Raw genomic sequence first — 21001 nt, forward strand, 5'->3', positions numbered from 1 at the left:
TCAGAACCATATCAATGTTTGTATTCTTTTTAAAAAGGCAGACAAGCATACATAGTCAGCATATCAATAGAGACTTCATATTTTCATGTTTCTTTTTCAAAAAATGCAACTAGATCATGTAATTCCAGAAAGATTATATTAACTGCTAAGGGAAGAATAATACCCTTAAACCCTCATACAACTAAAATACAACTAATACACTGAATTTGCAAATTATGCTTTAGTCCTGTTAGTCCTTGTTCAGTTAAAATAGTTCAGGAGACAACACCTCTTGGTAGACAGTCAAGGCAGAACTCTTACACTACAATCAGATAACATTTGCTATAGATAAAAGTGTTTTCTTTTTATTGCTCTTTGATCCAGCCAAAAAACATAGCTAAGGCACTATTCAAAATGTGAATTTGGGCAACAGTTCGCCAGGAAATGGAAACCTGATATGGATGATGCAAGAATGGGCAGATACAGCCAGTGATCCCAGAGCCATATTATGAAGCTCTCATCCTTAAATCATAATCATGTAGTTATTACAGCTGACATTACAGCACAATTGTATTTTACACGATTGTATTTTACACGAGTGTCATATTTTACCACCCATTTAGAACCCCCCAAAATGTGGTAATGATATCATGACACTAATTCTGGAATGCATCAAGTCACCTTCAATAAAATGATTGGTAATGATGGCTCTACTGTCCTAAAAAAAACTTAAATATACATAGATGTACATACTCTGGAATTCAGAGAAACTTGAAGATAGCTCCATGAAAGCAATGTGCTAAATCCAAGTTCAAAATTCAGAGCAGCTTCCAACAAAACACAACTCTATTCTTGTTTTTACTATTATCTTTATGCAGGCTAAAGTGGGTAATTCCTGTTAAATTAAGACCTGTTGCTGGTATAAAATACATAGCTATGACCTATCGTAAATTTAAAGCTGGTACATACTCAGTTGCGGGGAAAGTACAGCAGGGTTGCTTTCTTTTTTCATAAGAAGCAATTTTAATCAAGGGATATCTTTGCAATTTTAAATAAAGAATGTCCTTGTCTCAGAATTAAAAAGCAACTACAGAAAATGAAGGCTGTGGTTTGAATTAACATTACTGCATTCTACTATGGAGGTTCAAATCCCTTTTATTTTAATGGGACGGGGGGGGGGGGGGCTGAAACCGCTAGGGAGATGGTGTGACCTTGGCGCTGGCATAAAAATGTCACTTGCACCTGCATTTATGACAGCACAGAGGTACTTATGTTGGGGCTGGGGAGCTGTGCAGCAGCACTCCTCCAGCTCAGAAGACCGCACCAAAGGGACCATTCTCGGGGGCAGAGTAAGCAGTTAGTCTTCCTCACCATACTGATTTAGTCAGCTTCCCGATCCCTTTTGGCCTGAGAATGCCCCAATTGCCAGTGCAAACTTGCACCAGCAAAATCAGTGGTGTAGCCCACTTTCATTGGGGAAGGGGCAGCCTGCTGTTGGCTTACTGGCTGCGGTGCAATGGGTCTCTTAAGAGGCGGTGTGGCTGCGCTGCTCCCAGCTGTGGTGTGAATTCCTCCGCCCTTGTGATTGCACTGTCAAGCACATATAAAGGTCACAGGGCAGTCAGTAACATCCACACATTTCTAGAAAGAGAACTATATTTTTAAAAAAGCACAAGTGATCATTTTGCAAGGTTCATTTAGTTTATATAGCAGTCCCAACTCAAATGCTGTTGTCATCACAGGAACTGGGGCAGCTGTACAATTTGGCACCTATTTGGAGGTGGGTTCTTCACACCAATGTTACCTCTGCACGGAACTGCCAGTGGCTGTGTGCATTCCCAAGGTGTTTGGATAGTGCTCTCTTCATGAATGGCATTGCTCATAGCGCAACCACTCTTCAGAACTTAAACAAGCATTAGGTGCAACAAGGCATGAAAGATGGAAGAGGTTTATGTACCCAAACACACTTTGGTACTGTCAACTTATCATGTTGCCACAAGCCAATATTAATCAGCAGAGGAGCTTGCAAATCCTCATTGTCTCTATTCTTTCCTCTCTCCACTTTCTTACACGACATTCATGCACAGAAATAATGTCTTCACTTCAGAGAACTTTAGTGAGCTTGAAGCTCATATTCCCTTAAATAGGCTTACAGGAAATTCCAGAGTCAATAGCTTTCGCTGGGAAGCAACACAAGCTTCAGCGGAGCAGGGACACAGCAGCTGGTGTTTCTGCCTCCCAGTGCCCAAGGGCTGCAAAGTCCCCTGCAATGCTGCCTTGTTCCTCTATTCAATGTGACCTCTGGTTTAGAACTCTCTAAGACTGCTCTTGAGGAAATGATTTGAAGGCTGTGGCCATATAAGCTTTCTGTTTTCTGCGGCACTCTAGAAAAATAAGGCTGCCATGAAACAGGTAGCTCAGTGGAGTAAAGCTGAACTACTCTCACTAAATATATATTTTCCTCAGTTCTGCAAAAGAAGTGGTTTCGGTTCAGTTGGCATGACTAAGCAATTCGTCTTCCCCACACTGCTTCGTTGACCAATTTCTCCATTAAAACTAGCAAATGTAGCTACAGTATAGCTAATTACACCCTCCCCTCAAAGAAGAAATATTCTACTGGCTTATGAGGTTTCAAATTGCCATATAATACATTTTAAAACGTAAACATGATGAACTTAGAACTATTGTGGATCAGATTTGGATTTCTTACATGTGTTCTGCTTAATCTTACAATAATATTTAATGTAAAAATGGTATGTGAAATGTAATTACAATAATGTTACTTCTTACTCTGACAAAATCTATTTCATATCCAGTAGCAGAAGTGTATTTTGCGTTAACTCCATTTGAAGGCTCATTTATGGAACCCTCTCCATTCTTTGTGGAATCTAACATTTGAACAAAAGCATGACGAAGAGTATATCAGTTTCTTAATACTGTCCTAATGCTATGACTCTCTTTACCACTGGTATCTTTCATTAATCTTGCAAGGAGGAACAAGAATTTTGCATTGAATACAAAATGCACCTCGAAGAGGAATTATTCCTCTGCAAAGAAGATGTATATACAGATTCAGCACAGGAAATGCTATTCAGGATCCATCAAGGTGTACACAGTATTAAGCAAAAGTTTATACTTTTGTAACTTATGGGGAGGGGGGGTCACCCTGACCTGGATGGCCCAGGCTAGCCTGATTTCATCAGATCTCAGAAGCTAAGAAGAGTTGGACCTGGTTAGTACTTGGATGGGAGACCACCAAGAAATACCAGGTTGTTATGTAGAAGAAGGCAATGACAAACCACCTTTGTTAGTCCCTTGCCTTGAAATTCTTACTGGGTTGCCATAAGTCAGCTGTAACTTGACTACACACATCCACGTTAACTGTTTTACACCCCCATCCACAGCAGTTGCACCACCCTGCCGCTCCCAAAGGGGCTTCCTGGAAGTGGAAGGCTGTACAAATATGACAACCTCCCTATTGGCGAGAAGTCTCCAATCCCGGCCTACATCAACTCTTCCCCAGCACGCACCCACTACACCAGTGGCAGGGGCAAGGGTGCTGGGACACCGGCACCATGATCGGTGCCCATTCTTGCACGGGGGGGGGAACCGTGGCAGCTGCATGGCTGATGCACCGTCCCCTCAAGCAGATTCACCCCTCTTTTAATGGGGCTCTTAGTCTCCAGAGCAGACTGTTTCCACTCATGCAACAGTTTGCAAGGTGCCAAAAACATTTATTTTCAGTATAGCAGATTAACATGACAACCCCTATTTTTTCAGATTTCCCTTGAAAGTGAGGGAGGCTTCCAAAGCAGTGTACTGTATGGCACAAGCAGCTACCACTGGGTGACAACATTGGCTGTCATGCATAGACAACCATTCAGTAGACAAATATGAGCATGCAACTTATTTGTGTTAATATATTGTCAAAAAGACTAGATCACTATTGTGCTTTGTCTCCACTTAACCTGTTTTGGGGAGAGGGTATGACAATGTACTTCTGATATTTTGTAATATATTTTTCCAGACCAGCACAATATTTTGGCACTGCACTTAGTTTTAAGGCTCAAGCTCTAGCTTCGACTACCAGGCATCATTTGATCAACAAAGTAATGAATGGTAAAGTCTCTTTTGTTAATTTTTCCCTTCTCTCAATACCATTATTAAGCCAGTAATATTAACCAGTGACTTGAACAATGTATTGTCAAAGGCTTTCATGGCCGGAATCAACTGGCTGTTGTGCATTTTCTGCATTGTGTGGTGCTGATCTGGTAGTTTTTGCTCAAAATGTTTTGCCTGCATCGATGCCTGTTGCTCGAAATGTTTCGCCTGCATTGATGCTTGTTGCTTGAAATGTTTCGCCTGCATCGATGCCTGTAGAGGCATGTCACGGAAAAATGTGTTTCTCTCTGTAGTACCGTATGCAATGATTCTGTGATGGGGTATATATTTGACAAGGTATATATCTGAAGACAGAAATTATTGATGATTTTGGTAGCTACTGTGTCAGACTACACAGGGAAACCATTGAAATCTACAAACACTGGGACAGTTCCAACAAAAAGGAAAAGAGTCTGAAAATCAACAAAACCTGGTTAACAGGACTAAAAACCAACAAAACCAATATCAAAGATATTAAAATGCAAATGAATTCCACCCAGACACATGAAAATGCACCTCACTCCCCCCCCCCCCCCACCACACACACACCTGTGAGGTGGACAAAACATATATCCCTCACACTCAATCACTTCACATTGAGCCACAGACAGAAGCACACCTTACTGTGACATGCCTCTGAAGATGCCAACCGGTAATACGAATGAAATGTTAGAAAGAAAAACTACCAGATTTTCGCCACGCAGCCTGGAAAACCCACAACAAACAGATATGAAAGCTATTTTTGTTTTGTTTTCAGTTCACCTTATAAAATTATTCATTTATTACATTAATTTATACCCCGCCTTTTTCTGGAAGACTCAAAATGCTTGATTTGGTTTCATTTAATTCATTATTAAATCTATTCAGTATAGTTCAGCTGTTTTTATTTTAATTTATTTTATCAAGAAAGCATACTATTAGCTAAAACTTTTTTCCGCTTATCGGAATGAAATTCTTGGGCACTGCGACCTGCACACAGGGGATCCTCCTGCCAAATCTGAGCAAATAGGAGAAACCATCTCATGTAATAATGCCACTGTAATTCTTACTGCAGAGTGAATGCAGGAGGCAAGTAGCAACTCAAGAAACGATGCATGCCTGACTGAAGACAATATAAAAATAATGCAATTGAACGGGGCAGGCACCATGTTAAGCATGGAGTACTGGAATGCCACCGTAATAAGTATTCGAGGAATGGGATTTAATGAGGTTGCAGCTCATACAGAAAAGCCATCACCTCCCTGCTTTGCATGCTCTGTGACACTGGAATTTGAATGTCTCCTCCTTTCCCTCAGGGCAGAACTACATGTGAAATTTCATAATTTAGGGTGTTTTCCAGCTAGCTGATACTATGCCTCCTGGTGACCTGCTGTCTCTCCATTAAATACACATACCTTATTGAAAGAAAATGGTAGCTACCATGAGTTGTCTTGGTAGAGAAGGAGCAAATTTAGCATTTTCCTGTCTCCCTTTCTCCCTGTTTGCTGTACATTCTGTGGCCACAGCAATGCAAGCAAAATATTTTTATCTCTTCCTTACTAGAGCAGTGTTTCCCTAGCTTCCCAGGAGGAAAATCATAACATTTACCTCTGTTCTTCAAAGTCACCAAAGCTACCTGGTTGCTAGGGTCTGCAAACAAGTTTGTCCCAGAGTCTAGCAAGGGAAGCACCAGACAAGAAACAGGAACTACAATGTACGTAGCCCTCTCCAACCCTGTGAGCCCACAACATGATTAACGAACATGTTTTGGAAAGAGACCTATCAGAGCAATCCTGTTCAGGGTCAAGACTTATGTTACTTTGTTGACTAGGAAAATATCCTTACTAGTTATATACTAGTTGAATACTGGTTTGCCAGTCCCTTTTTCCCCCCAGCAGGTGGGATTGGGGGAAGGCTAATATCACATGACAAGGGGTTGCCTGACAGATTTGTTTTCATGCTGCACTAGTGCTTCAGCAGCTGTGGTCAGTAATAGAGTTGTGACCTAACTTTTTCCCCAACCTGGTTTGTGTGGTGATCCTTTCTCTTCGGTCCCCCCTCCCCACTCATGGGTCCGTTATTACTACATTTGCAATTATTTTGCCTCCATAAATACTGAAAAAAAACCCCAATGGCTTCAACCTAAACTACTTGAGTTTTATTATTTGTTTTTCCGTTTACTAGATTTATTAATTTTATTCATTTTGTGCTCAGTGTACTACCCAATACACATTTTTAAAAGCTCCTCTGAAAACAAAGCTGAAGAAAATAAAACCTGGCAAGAAAGAAGAGAAAATAATATTCTTCTTTCAGTTAGTTCAAATATTATGCACTATATTTCCATACTACAAATGTTCTAGTTCCAAAACAGGGCATAGTAATTTTAAAAATTAGTGTGGTTTAAAATTTAGCATGGGCCATGCCAACCTATTCTGGAACAAAAGGCTTATTTCAAAGGGGGGCAAATTGGGCTTTTGCCTAGCAAGGCTTTTGATTGGCTGTGCAGATTCTTTTAAAATATTGATTTGGCAGCTGCTGCCACAACGCAAGTTACTTAAGGTAAGATATGGCAATGATTTTGTGGCTATCTCTGCCTCCAGTGGAAGCCATTTTATGTTAGCCATTTAGTCACTGCAGTCACCATGCCGTGCCAAAATCTGTCCGCATGTTCAAAAAGGTTGGGGAAACCCTGATTTAGATTGTTTGTTACAGAACTGGATTATCTGTTTTAATTTTGCAGAACTCATTTGGAGACCTTTCTACTATCATTCCAACAGGTAGCACTGAAACCACTGTGTTTAGACAAAGTACTTGGTCACCGAGTTTCTGAAGTCTGTTGCTCAATAAATATGCAAATTATGTCATTCTATTTTCAAGTAAATTAAACCAATTCAGGTTGGTTTAACAGCACCGCCTAGTTGTCTGTGCAGTCTGCTTCCCAAGTTTGATTGTTCCACTATTTCCATTTTCATGAGTTTCCAAGGGAGGGATCTGTCGACCTGCAAGCATCAGGGAAGGGGAAAAAAAGGCAATTCAAAACTTGGCATACTGTAGGATTCCTGCTCCTTTACACAAAAGAAGCACCCTTTGTGGGCAGGGAAGGCACACTCAGAATATTCCTCTGCTCAGTTCTATGTATAAAGGTCACCAGAGCAGTAGAGACATTTAACCCCATGAAAATGCTAAAAATCACAACACTTACAGGACAGCCAGATTACATCCACTAGCCCTGGCCCTGACTTCTGCATCTTCAACCAAGCATTTAAAGTGACTCCTACACACATCGGCTCCTCCGTGTGATTTGGAATGATGAAAAAAGCATTTATCTACATGCATATAAAGGGCTGAAGACATAGAAATAAAAGTTAAGGATAAATTCGATAATACTGGGGGGTTTTTTTAAAGATACATTACATTCTTCATGTAAGATTCCACCAGAGGAAAATCATTAATATTAATAATAAATCAGATTATCTGGCGGCATTCAATGTAACAGTTCTTGTTTTTTTAGTGATGGACGCCCATTTGGCTTACTACTGTGCTAGCTCTTTCCCCTCCTTCCTTCCTCTGTGCCCAGAACATGACTGAAAGCTGCCTAGTACAAGCTCGAATTTTGTGTGGTTTCTAAATGTTGGCGGTCTGGTAAAACTGGAGTTTGTTCTTGCCCTGCAATCCAGGACTCTAAACCATAATTTAATCCCAGTTTAGAATCTTGATTTTTAGAGGGGAATCACACTTCTCATGCTCACATTTAGACTAACTGCTCCCAATGGAAATAGAAGCAGCCAAACACAGCCACGAGCCAGGTTCATGCCGATCACAATCAACAGTTTATTATGACAAATAAATGTAGTCCAAGTGATTTATACAACTGGGGGGGGGGGGGGGGAGCAATACCAAAAAAGGGACTCTGGATATAACATGTCCAGGTACAAAAAGAAAGTATACATAGGGATTCTTGCTCTTTCCAAGGTATTTTGTGTTAGTGCTACCTAACTCTGCTATCTGGATTTGAAACCTTACATATATCTAAAAATGCCACCATATATAAACTCCACAACTGAAAGGGCACTTTTAGAAAAAAAATAATTAATGTCTTTCTCTAATTTGTGATTGATGGCTGTTTATATTTTAGATTTATAAACATTTTAATCTAAAACACTTCTCTATTTCAGTGGATCCCACATTGATTCGCAATTAATAACAAAAAGACCTGAAATAAATCAAGTATAGCATAATATTATTTTTTTTTACCACACAATAGAAACCTGCAATCTGGAGTAGTGATCAGTTCTGAACTAGGACCTAGTGCAACTCCCCCAAACCTTCATGTGACCCTAAGAATGATATTTCTAGGTGTTAGAATACAGAGGAATCCTAGGAAACTCCTTGTTCCATGAACAGATGATTGGATATAGGCTACTGGGTTAGAGAGACTATTAGTCTGACTCAGTATAAGGCAGGGCTGGGGCGAGGGGGAACTGCGTCCAGGGCATGCGTACACCCCCGCCACACCCTGCCACGCCCCGGAATGCCCCCATCCCTCCGCCCAGTGCATTGCGCACACCCCACTCCCTTGGCGCTACGCCACTGTTATAAGGCAGCTTCATATGTTAGATATGTTAGATATTCACTAAGCAATACAAAAATATTAAATGGGCAATTGGTTCTTTTAAAACAGTCACAGTGATGACGATGTTTCTACCAGTTCCTTCTTCCCAAATAAAGGAATCAAGTATATGGATTTTTTTCCAGATATGAGAAACTGCTAGAGTGACAGGAAACCAGAGACTCCATTATGTGGTTATTTCAGAAGCATTAATCACATAACACTCCTGAAAGAAATTCAGCACTTATCAGAAAAAAGAACCACCCAGAAAGTACTTTGAGGGATTTATGTATGGTTACTGGAACAACTGCCTGAAATCAGAATGTATTCTTCTTGTAAGCTGTTGTGTTAATGTCCTCTAAGCTATTGTAAGAGCTTTTGTGGATACAGGACTATCTGCTACTTTAGGACTGGGTCCTTTGAACAGCAGCCTGTGTAACTCTGGATGTTGTGAAATAATCAAATGCAGCACTTATCGTACTGTACGAGTAGGTCTGAGGTTTTTTCTTTTCCTCTTTGCTATTTTATGATACATGTGGTGGGTTTCAGTGGAGGATGCTGATAGCAGAAATAATACTCGGAGGACTGTCATTTACAGAGAATGATTTAGATAACATGTTTCAACTCCTTTTGTGTTGGTGCACTAGCCATTAAGTGAAAGGAGGCACACTGTTCTTGTATAGCAGCATTAAACTAATAGATTGTGCCACTTCATTAGCATAGGTAGGCTGCTTAATGAACAAAGATAAGGAGAAGCAGGTTTGCTGTTTAAAATGAGGTACAGTTGTTATTTACTCAGCACAAGTTATTTTCAAAGAGACCTCATACAGAGATCTCAGACAAATTTCATGATGTGTACATTTTATAAGTGTAAATGGGAAATCTGGTCAAAGACTGTGTGCTGTGTACACTTTTTCTGGAAAATTCACAAAAAAAGCCAATCATCAACTGTACCATATTTCACTGAAATCACACAAGAGATAACCTATAGAAGTCTCGTCTTGAATAGAGGCAAAGATGATCTTGTGACAGTTAGTATGCACTGGCTGTGGTGGGTTTTCCGGGCTGTGTGGCTGTTTTCTGGTGGATGCAAGCGAAACGTTAGGAACAAGATCCACCAGAAAAAGGCCACACAGCCCAGAAAACCACACACAGTACACACCATACAATGTGAATTGACCCCAATATTCTACTCATATTTTTACTCAATCTAGTCTGGGTACAGTCACTTAAAATCAGAGGGCTGATTTTAACTGAAAGGATACAATCCTGCTGTATGTATCATTCACATGCTAGATCATTTCAGGCAATCCAGATCACAATGAAAGAGGGGGAACAGCATCCTAGTGCAAGGACAGCCTCTAGCTACAGGAAGTTCAGCAAGCAAATAGAACCCACAGACTGTTCCAGGAAGTCAGTGCCCGGAGTCCCCCGAAGTCCCCCAATATTGACCTAACCTTAAGTTTCATTACTGAAGAAAGGGAGAATATAAATGTAAACAATCAATAACTAGTATCACCAGTGTCTCCCAGATTAACAGAAGCAAGACAAGCTGGTGGCCCACAACAAATTGCATATGAATTTGAAAATCCCATCTCACCCCAGAATCTACAAACTTGAACAAGCTATTCCCCCCTCTCTTATGTTTTTCCTTTTAACTGCCTCTCAAGTGCTCTAATATCCTGTGAGAATATTCAGTTGTCATCAAATCATATTTACTTGGCCAAGGAGATACTCTGATCAAGACATTTTGGTGGTGGTGGGGAATATCTTTGTCCCTTGGTTAATTTACAGTCAAAGAATGATATAAAAGAGAATAATATGATGAGCCTTTGTATAATAGGGTATAACCCACCCCCGGAGAAAACATTTTAGAGATTAAAGTCAGCCTATCACAGCAGCTCCCCAAACTGTGAAACTCAAAAGTAGGTTGGGATTTAATGACAGGAGGGTCTGCAGAAAACATGGTTGCCAATTTGGATTTAATAGCAAACTATGCCTCACCAAAATAAAAAAAAAGTCAGGAAGGGATTTTGAATGTATGTGGGAAAGTGGTTGTGGGGTGCATGAACCTGCAATTAGAGTACTGAGCCTGTATGTGGGAAACCATGGTTCACGTCCCTCATACAGCTATAAAGCTTACCGGGTGGCCTGGGGAAGGGAGATTCTTAGATTAATTTACCTCATAGGATTGCTATGAAGCTGAGATGCCACTCTGAAGTCCTTGAAGGGTGTGTGGTAGACATGTTTCAAATATCAAAATAGATAACTAACCCATATTTCAGCCCAAGGAAAATGTAGGCAATTATTTTTAGTTACTATATCAATGTCATTAAGGATTACATCTATAAGGATGCTCACACATATTGAATTATCTCTTCTCAGCAGCTGACTAAAAATAATGCAATATTGGTGGATTTATTTAGAAGCAATACAGTAAAATGTAAAAAAAAGCAGCAGCTGCATATTCTTCACAGCAGGTTTCTATCTGCAAGACTGGCTAGTGAAGAACTGAAAGCATGGGAAAGTTGTGATAGCTTTCATCACCAAAGGCTTAAAAAGAGGATAGATCTCAGCTCGCATTAATGGCTCAATAAAATCCTTTCCAGAATACGGAGGTTGGCCTTGACAGCCTTTAGGACTTTTTACAGTTTTCTATTTCTTTGATATTATGAAAATATATGGTTACATTACAATTCCTTCAGGATTTGCTTGGGTATTTATGATTAGACAGATATTATACAAAATAGTTCAAATAATACTAATCAATTGTGTCTTCCAGTGTTATGATTGCAATGGATATTTAAAAAACCTTACATTGTCTATTAACATTTCATGACTTTCTAACGACTTCTTCCTGGTTATTTGTGTGTGTTTGTTTATATGTTGTTATTGTACAGTTAGGAGCCGTGTGGCGTAGTGGTTAAGTGCTTGCACTGCCACTCACAAGGTCAGGAGTTCGAGCCCCCTGTGGGTCAGATATCCTTGCAGCTGGCTCATGGCCAACTCAGCCATCCATCCATTTCTTCATCGGTAAATGAGTACCTAGCTCATAGCTAGGGGGTAAAGAATAGCTGGGGAAAGCAATGGCAAACTACCCACAAAAGTGCCTATAAAATCATTGCTCGCAGTGGTACCCCGGGGTCGAACACGACTGAAGGGAAACTTTACCTATTATACAGTTACATGTGTGTGTGGTGTGTGTGTGTGTGTAACAGTATATATATTTGAATGTTATTTTAAAGTTTAAATGTTTGCAGCCTTGGAAACTCTATTTGTGTCTAAAGGTAGCATATAAATGTTTTAATTAAACAAAACAAACAACCCCAATTCCATTTTTATACTTTCCATGAGAATGTTGCAATTAGAGAAAACCCTGCCAAACCCACCACACACACACAAATTCTACGTTTACTTACTGATTCCTTGAAAGAGTTCTTCAATGTTAATTGCATTTTTTGCACTGGTCTCAACAACAATTGCGCCTATAGACTCCGCATATTCTTTGGCATCTTTCATAGGGACTTCCCTAAAATAAAATTTTAGAAGTTAAATTACTGTGAATGCAAACATAGCATTCAGGAAGTCTTTGTTCAAGTTATCCCCAGAGTTGTAATACCATTGATGTTTCCCAAATCATTTAACCCTGGGATTAGTTCTCCCAAACCTCATAGTAGAATTAGTCTGTGGAATTCTGAAACAACACTTTGAAATTATAAAGGAACACTAAATTGCTGGAAAATAATCAAATGGGATTAACATCCTGTTGAATACTTGAAACCACAGATCCTAATCCAATGGTTCTCAACCTTCCTAATGCTGCGACCCTTTAATACAGTTCCTCATGTTGTGGTGACTCCCAACCCTTACATTTATCGTTTTACAGATGGAGAACACTGATGCAGAGAGTCTTAGGTGACCCTTGTGAAAGGGTCGTTTGACCCCCAAAGGGGTCGCGACCCACAGGTTGAGAACCGCTGGTATAACGCAAGGAGAACAAGCAATTAGAAGAGAAAACATTAGTATATTACCTAATGTCAGAAAGATCACATTTGTTTCCAGCAATGGCCATGACAATATTTTCAGGACCATGTTCTTTCAGCTCTTTTACCCATTTCTTCAGTGTGTGAAATGAATCCTAAATTGAACATACAAGGCAATATCAAAGATCTTCCAGATGGAATACACTGCATTTTTAAAATTAACGGTAGAAGGTAAAGATACAAGCATTCCAAAGTACCAGCTAAACTAATGCATGGTAAGTGCCATTATCAGCAGGAGTTGGTTAGATATACAAGCACCAGCTAAGTCAAGGTAATCATAACTCAAATCAATACCAGATTTATTTGTGAGAGAACTGCAGGTCAGGCAGCCCCAACCAAAGCCATTGGTGACAGGACACAGTGTTGCTGCCACGCTGCCCTGTCACCTCCAGAGGGCTTTCAGGAGGCAAGAAAATGAAGACACAAAAAGTCTCCCCAGCTGTCCGAAAGTCCTTTATAGGGGAAAAAGGAGTTACACCATCCAAAAGGGTAGAAAAGGCCATCCTCCCTGCCACCGATGTCCTGGGACAAAAGCCCAGCGGGACTGGCTAATGTTGGCTCCATCTCCAGAAATGCCCCAGTTGCACTGGCCTAAAAGCCAGGCCAAAGCAACTTGGGAAGTGATGGCCAGAGGTGGGTTGGGTGTGATGGAGTTCTGTGGTGCACTCCCACCTCCCAGTGAGCACCAGTCCCACTTATGCTGGCCACGGGGGCAGACACGGCGACACTCCATGCCTCTTCCTATGGTCATTCAGCCCCCCCCCCCCCCCGCATCTGAGCTGGGCTACCCAGACGGTTTCTCAAACCTTCACAACCATCTTACCCCACATTCAGCATTCGGCGTTCGGCAGAGGCCAATTTACTGGTGGTCCCCGGGCCCTTAATAATGCGGCAGGCCTCCACTCAGGCTCTAGCCTCAGCCTGGTGGAACTCTCTTCCTCCAGCTGTCCAGGCCCTGCGGGACCTTGGTAAGTTCCGCAGGGCCTGTAAGACTGAGTTGTTCCACCAGACCTTTGGTGGAACCAGCCACTGATACGGTGCCCTTCGGTAGTCCCCTCTTTGGTGGTCCCCATAACATCTGAGGGACCTACCATCACCACCCCCTCTGGGGGGAGGGTTTAGTGACTGGACGCAAGGAATTGTAATTTAGAATGCTGTGTTTTATGAGGGTTTTTTAGTTGTTTTAATGTTAATAGAGCCATAAGTTTGTACCATGAATTACTGATGTTTTAAATTGTGCTCTACTTATATGTTGTTAACCGCCCAGAGCCCTTCGGGGGAGGGCGGTATACAAAACTAAATAACAACAACAACAACAACTATTATTGGTACGCTGTTTTTTCTTTTTCAGAGGATATTGGGCTTCTCGTACCAATACACGGAACTGGCAGAGTCATACTATTTACAACAGTTAAGATATTCTTGTTGCTGTTCCAGAGGGAAATTCTCCTAGAATTCTAACAATATGGTTGATTTGTCATTTATCATCATCAAATAACATTTACTATTAGAAAATTAGCTACTTATAACATACAAAAGTTTTATTCCATCCAAAATGTAGATGGCATCTATAAAAAACTATAATCCAGTATCTCAATTGGACTTCACTATGTTTTAATGAAAATCACAATTCAGTGCATTGTAAACTGCATTAATTTTTCATTCCAGTCATACTTGAATATACGGTTTAGTTTAAATTACCCAGAGAAAAGAACTTCTAATAAAGACTAAATAACTTCTGAAAATATGATCCACCAATTTTCATTTTGACTACCTAATTTTAACAGTAAAATACTGATAGAATACAAACAGAGAAGCTCACAGTCCTTGATTGAATAATCACTGGATTGATGAGACAGCAGTTCTAAACAGATTTACTCAGAATCTTAATATTATTACTTATTCTTGGGGCTTATTATTGAGAAAATGTGGTCAAGATTACACTGTGAGTATAATGCACACTAATAAAAAGAAATATGTGATCGGATAGCTTACCTGTTTGGTGATATCATATACAATAACAGCTGCTGCTGACCCACGATAGTACATTGGTGCCAATGAATGAAACTATGAAAAATTGAATATAGAAACATTATGAGAAAGCAGCTAAAGTTCTTAAATTTGCATGAGTTAACAAGAGGCAGTATAATTACATTATGTTGTGCTATTTAATATTTGCTCAATGCCACATTAAGCAAAAGCTATTAAATTCGCACATAACAGATATTTTAACTTTTATCTACTGAATTAGAATAACTAACACAATCTTGTGAGTGATTTGTGACAAGGTGTTGTTCTAGAATCTCATTCTGTACTACATTCTGTGTTTCCAAAATACTGGGCTAAAAGAAGCTAACTCCAATTATCAGGGGTGGAGCAAGGGGGAACTGTGCCTGGGGCACACGCGCACCCTGCCGTGGCAGTGCCCACCCCCGCCATGGCGCCACCCAGGGCGTTGCGTCCCCCTGTTTCGTTGACGCTACGCCACTGCCAGTTATCTGTGGAGACGTTGCTCTCAACCATGGATTTTGAAGAGCCATGGATTTTGAAGATTTTTGCATGAACCTTAAAGACCATCCCAAAATACAGAATAACACAGAATATAAAACCTTGAAAGACCAAACACAGTGAAGAACATTATAAAATATCTATATGCAGTGGAAACTTTGAATACAAAATCCGTTATAAAGTGCAAAATAATACATCATTCCATACATTCAACAGCCTTCTATTCTCCTTCTGCCTCAGTTCTCATTACTGTATCAGCTGTTCCTTAAATTCTTAGCTCTTCTGTGCAGCAGGCATTGAGTTAAATTGCGGATTTGCATAATTTCAGCAAATGCAAGATTAACTTATGACATTTTAAAAATGTGACAGAGAAGGCTATGCCAACAGGATTCGCTCAGACAGGGAAGGAATGTTCAATGAAATTACTTCTATTATTACCATTACCATTACCTCTATACATTAATTAGTAATAGCATAATTTGGTTACTGTCAAATCTGAAAGATTCAATTATTCTCATGATTGGTTACAGTCCACATAGTATTTACATCAAAGAATCTTTCTTAATAGGGAGATTATTGTTTCTGCAAGATGTACTTGTGTTTCATACTGTTCATCTGAGGAATGAAGGAAGTTGACTCATAGCATGGATAAAATAAGCATGCATTTTACAACTGTCATGTGTTAATCTCAAATTAGAAAATCTAGATTAGTGCATTAGTCAGGGCCAAATGTGACCAGATGCTGTGCACTTTTGTGTGTGGAGCTCCCATAATTTTTAAATTATTTTTTTCAGGTGTGCAAGGACCAAATTCAGACTGGGATTGGGGCAAGGAGTTAAGCCTTCACTGTGTGCCACTTTCCCAATCTACAATGGTCCAAGGAAAACATCCATTTGTCCCATCAGGGAAACCCTATAAAACTGAGCCGAAAGGGTGCACCCCCTCAGATGGGAGGGCAAGTTCTAACCAGACAGCTTGAGGATTTAAAAGATGACAGGGAGGTCAGCTGCGGGGAGAAGAGCAGCAGCAATTCGGAAAAAGAGTCAGCAACTACAAGGGTCAGAACATCAACAGCTAGAGCAGATGCAAGAGTCAATACTAGGAGGTCCATCTCTGAAGCAACCTTGAACCAGCAGGAGAGTGTGGGGAGTGGGAGCAAAAGCAGCAGTATCAGATGTTCTCAAGGCTGCGCCAGTGGCGTAGGCAAAGGAAGTCACAGGAATAGGCAGCAAGGTTATGTGGAGGGCACGTCTGCAAACCAGGAGAGCAACACAGCAGCATCCCAAGGAACAACAACAGAGGAAGGATAGACCAGCGCAGATCCAGCAGGAAAGCCAACCTCTTGCCATCTGGTGCAGATGTAATAGTCTAGAAAGGCAGCCCTAGCACAAGGGAAAGGGCAAGGGAGCAGGGTGACACAAGCCCTGAGATTGGAGGGAAGACTTTGGGGGAAGGACTCAGGACATACGCTCAGAAGCCCTGAATGGCCCAAAAATTGTGTGAGGACTTAAAAGGACTGGGAACAGAGGTGGGGCCACGCCCATAGATATAGCTAAGAACAGGAAACCCAACCATTTCATAAAATTTTAATCAGTCCATATACTTCACAAAGAGCTGTCCTATGAAGCAAGAAAAGACCATAGATTATTCTCACAACGGGAATATAAAGAGTTCTGCTACTGGACTTGTATATCAAAGGACAGGAGAAATCAATAATTTTTATTTTAACTCTCAACTAAATACAGGACATCAAGGAACTGTGAATTATTTAAAAGCACATTACTTTCCATCACTTACCAATAATCTTTCAGACAGATTTCTTCTAAATGTTTAGAAAGTAATGATACATCTAAACTGCAACACCTCACAAATAGTTTAGTATTTAAATAGGACAAAGAAACCAAGTCATGATACTGCAAGGTGCTCCATTGAAGTCAAAGATCTTCTCGATATATAGCCACATCAAAACTCTCAGTTGCAGAAAAGATGCTGAGACTGTGTATTTACTAACCCAAGTCAACATAATCCCCAACAACATGAAGCTGCTAACAGAGTGATCTTTGTTATAAGTCGATGACTGGAATTTTGGAAACAGCACAGAACCAGAGATTTCAGGAGAAGCAGATGCACTGGACTAGATAGATAATTGGTCTGAGCCAGTAGGGGGTTCTTATTTTCTTAAGTACTAAACGTAATAGTTCAGCATCCAGCCCTGTAGTGTCCAGCATAATAAAATAAATGATACAACAGCACCTATCTCTGATTCACTGCAGTTTCTGAAGCTGAATCATATGGTTCTTAAACAATTGTGTGAGGGAGAAAGAGGAAAAGACAATATAGGACTACTGTTTTCAGTGGCTTGCACACATCTCCACTAAAATTCAGTTCCAGACTAAAATGTTAAAATGAACTAACTAGTTTATTAATTATTTCAACCTACAAAACTCTTTGCAACCCAAAATATTGTCTGTCTTTTTATACTAACTTTTTATACTAACTTCCTAGAGTGTTATTCACACAAACCTCTCTCAAAATCAAGATACAGATTTTGATGGTATTTCATGTGATTTTAATTCTGGCTACTGTCACATCCCTCCTGCTTCATTACTGAACTGGTGGCTGTGAATACCTGAGTACACTGATAAATGTCTGTGCTAAATTCTTTCAGCAAAATCCAACACTAGGTCCTTCACCATAATACATAATGTATTCTTTACTGTGCTCATATTGTATTCAACTTCTTACAAAACTCAAAAACAAATACATAATTTTCTTTACCTTTTTCATTTGGTATGTACGCTGTCAAACTGATTCTCAACTTTACTAATCCAAAATACTTTTATTTAAAGCTGATTTGGTCTGATTCAGTAGTTTAGGGTGTCCTCCTAGGCAGAGCTACACCCTTCCAAATCCAATGAAGTTAATGGATTTAGAAGGGGGTAACTCTGTTTAGCATTGCACTGTTAATCAGCTTATATTTAATGCTTTGGCCTAAATAAGTTCTGAATTGTCTATTGCTTAGTTCTTTTTTTTAACCTCCCATGAACATTTAATAATATAGCTATCGGTACAAAGGAGAACAGTAATAGGATGAAGTTCTAAAGAAGAAACATGATGACCTTGAAAGCAAAGTTTTAAAATGTTCTAGAAATTACGTGGCACACATTTCCTATTTGTCATTAAGCATCTGTGATTTCATTCAAGGAAGTGTCACATGAGACTGATCTGATATTATTTTGATATTTTGTATTTTTTTTAAAGCAAAGCAAAATTTTAACTCTTATGACTGTCAGGATAGGTATGCAACAGAGAGTCAAACAACACATTATATTTTAACAAGCCATGTCAAGGAAAATCTTAACCTGACTCACTTTCCCTGAAGGCACAAAGCAGCTGTAGGGAACTGCTTTTTAAAGGACCACATGGACTTGATTCAACTTGGGGCCACAGTGTGGAGGGAAGAGAGACACTTTTGTTTCCCTACAAACAAGTACTTTGCCATTCAGTCCGCTGATACAGGGGATTATGATATTTGTCACCATGAATATAGTAAGAATCAGCGCAGACTGCAGACAAAGGCTTCCAAATAAAGATACCACGATGAGACTCACCCGTTCTTGTCCTGCTGTATCCCAGATCAGAAACTTATGAAGTTCATTCCCGCAAGGCACAGTTTTAGTCATGAAAGAAGCACTAAAGGTTGCAAGAAATAACAGCACATTATTTAAACTCTAGGACATGAACAGATCACAGCTACAGCACATTTCTTAAATCATCTGGTTTAAATTCTTCATTTTTTTCATTCAGACTGGTTTAAATTCCACATTTTTTCATTCAGACTACATGGACAAGTATTTGAGCATTTCAAGGAAAAATAAATACATTATTTCTTAAAGGGCTCAGTATCTTTATTTGTCGTATGCATATATCTAATTCTGAACATGGTCCTAGAATGCAGACCAATGCAGACTAAAACTTCTGTACCATGGAGCTATGTACAGACAGAAACATTTTCTATAGACCTGAGAAAATCCCACACTTGCAGAAAGAGTCAAATAGTTGAAAACATGGTTAAGGGGATTAAATCCCACCACCACCACCACCAAATAATATAACTTAGAAATGTTACAGGATCACAGTAAGAACTAGGAGGCTGCCAGTCAATCAAGGTCCGGGAGCCTTTGAGTAACAACCTTGGCAGGACTGAAGGTTGGAGGAAAGCAGCAGAAGTTGCTGGGAGAGCAAGAGAAGGTGATGAGAAGGGATAAAAAGCTGAAGAGGTTGAGAGAAATTCGGATGCGGGGAAGAAAGCTGAGAGAAGGCTGGGAAGTGAGATAAAATGAAGGCTAGTTTGAGGAAACAGGATTTCCTCCTGCTGAGTCCCCAGCCTGCATACATGATATATTCTTTCAGAAGAATTTTTTCTTCCTAAATGCATTGCATAACTAAAGATTCATGCCCTTCCGATTTAAAAATACAGCTGTTGCAGAACTTTCCAACATTAAAAAATAAGAGTTTGATTGCCTAGGTTTGCTAACAGTGTGTCACCTTAAAATATCTTGTGTTGACTTGCATGGAACTTAGGAATGAAAGTGAGTATGAATCTTTAAAACTTGGATTTCATCTTTTTTCTTCACTGCAGCACTTGTGAGTAGTAGGGGTCCTAACAGGAGAGGCTTTGGCTATGTGCTATGGGACTTCAAGGACATGTGAGAAATGTGAAACTGAACTAGATGAACCATTGGCCTAATCCAGCAAAGCTCTTCTTATATTTTTGTTGCTAAAAAACACCTCATCTTGGGTGGAATTATTTCACTCTAAATGCTGTAAAAAAACTTGCCAATGGTAATATTTATTCTAATCCTTTAAAGATGAATCTTGGGTTTTGCATTCAAGTTAGTCAGGTTTGGAACACTGGTCAATTCCTGAACTAAAGCAAACAAGAATGTTCCTTTCACATCTGGCCTAACTGCTAAGCAATTTTTCCTGAAGTGCTGCTCAGTCTGGGTTTAGCTTGGCCCCATTTATTAAAACAACCTTCACTACCCATTAGTTTTTACCTCTTTTCAAATAATTCAACTGAATGAGCTCTGAACTGTATCCAAAAATATAAAAGTTACATATTGTTAGTCTGTTTCAGCTACTAGTCTTTGGAATGCCACAGGGAGCTTATAAATCCCTTGAAACATAATTGGAATACCGTTAAGAAGAGTAGATGTGTTGGATTGTAAAATTAATTACTTTTTCTAGCAAGCAATTTTTAAAGCAACAATATAATTCTATTTTATTGAAAGACAAGTTAAACATGCATTAGCAATGTTGACTCAAGAAAGTTATTGTTATTTTAAACCTTATTATATCAAGGAGGTGGTGGAAAGTGCCATCAAGTCACAGCTGACTTCTGGCAACCCTGCAAAGTTTACAAGGCAAGAGACAAACAGAGGTGGTTTGTCCTTGTCTGCCTCTGCAGCGTGACCCTGGAATTCCTTGGTGGTCTCCCATCAGGCTACCCCCAGAAGCATAGCTCCAAGGGAACGGGGGGTGCGCCCCCCTGTGGGGATGTGGCGAGGGCATTCCAGGGGCGTTCCAGGGCGGGACAGGGGTATCCCTGGGAAGGCAGGAGCGGAGGACACACCAGTGCACCGGGTGCTTCCCCCGTTGCTACGTCTCTGGCTACCCCTGCTTAGCTTCCAAGGTCTGATGAGACTGGGCTAGCCTGGGC

At 40.1% G+C, this 21001-nt stretch overlaps 1 protein-coding gene across 3 annotated transcripts in view; it reads right to left on the reverse strand.

Annotated features, from left to right (window-relative positions):
- The window catches only part of RAB31 (RAB31, member RAS oncogene family), a 49216-nt gene continuing 28215 nt past the window's right edge, over positions 1-21001 (reverse strand). For 2 of the 3 annotated variants that reach the window (XM_048507862.1, XM_048507861.1), the window contains exons 3-8: positions 18891-18972; positions 14767-14838; positions 12760-12866; positions 12148-12257; positions 7322-7463; positions 1-7118 (exon numbers count right to left, since the gene is read on the reverse strand). In XM_048507862.1, coding sequence (XP_048363819.1) covers positions 7088-7118; positions 7322-7463; positions 12148-12257; positions 12760-12866; positions 14767-14838; positions 18891-18972 — 544 coding nt within the window. In that variant the 3' untranslated portion in view covers positions 1-7087. The remainder of the gene's footprint in view (positions 7119-7321; positions 7464-12147; positions 12258-12759; positions 12867-14766; positions 14839-18890; positions 18973-21001) is intronic. The other variant, XM_048507863.1, reaches the window with a different exon arrangement.

Source organism: Sphaerodactylus townsendi, linkage group LG09 (assembly GCF_021028975.2).
Source record: "Sphaerodactylus townsendi isolate TG3544 linkage group LG09, MPM_Stown_v2.3, whole genome shotgun sequence".
Lineage (NCBI taxonomy): Eukaryota > Metazoa > Chordata > Lepidosauria > Squamata > Sphaerodactylidae > Sphaerodactylus > Sphaerodactylus townsendi.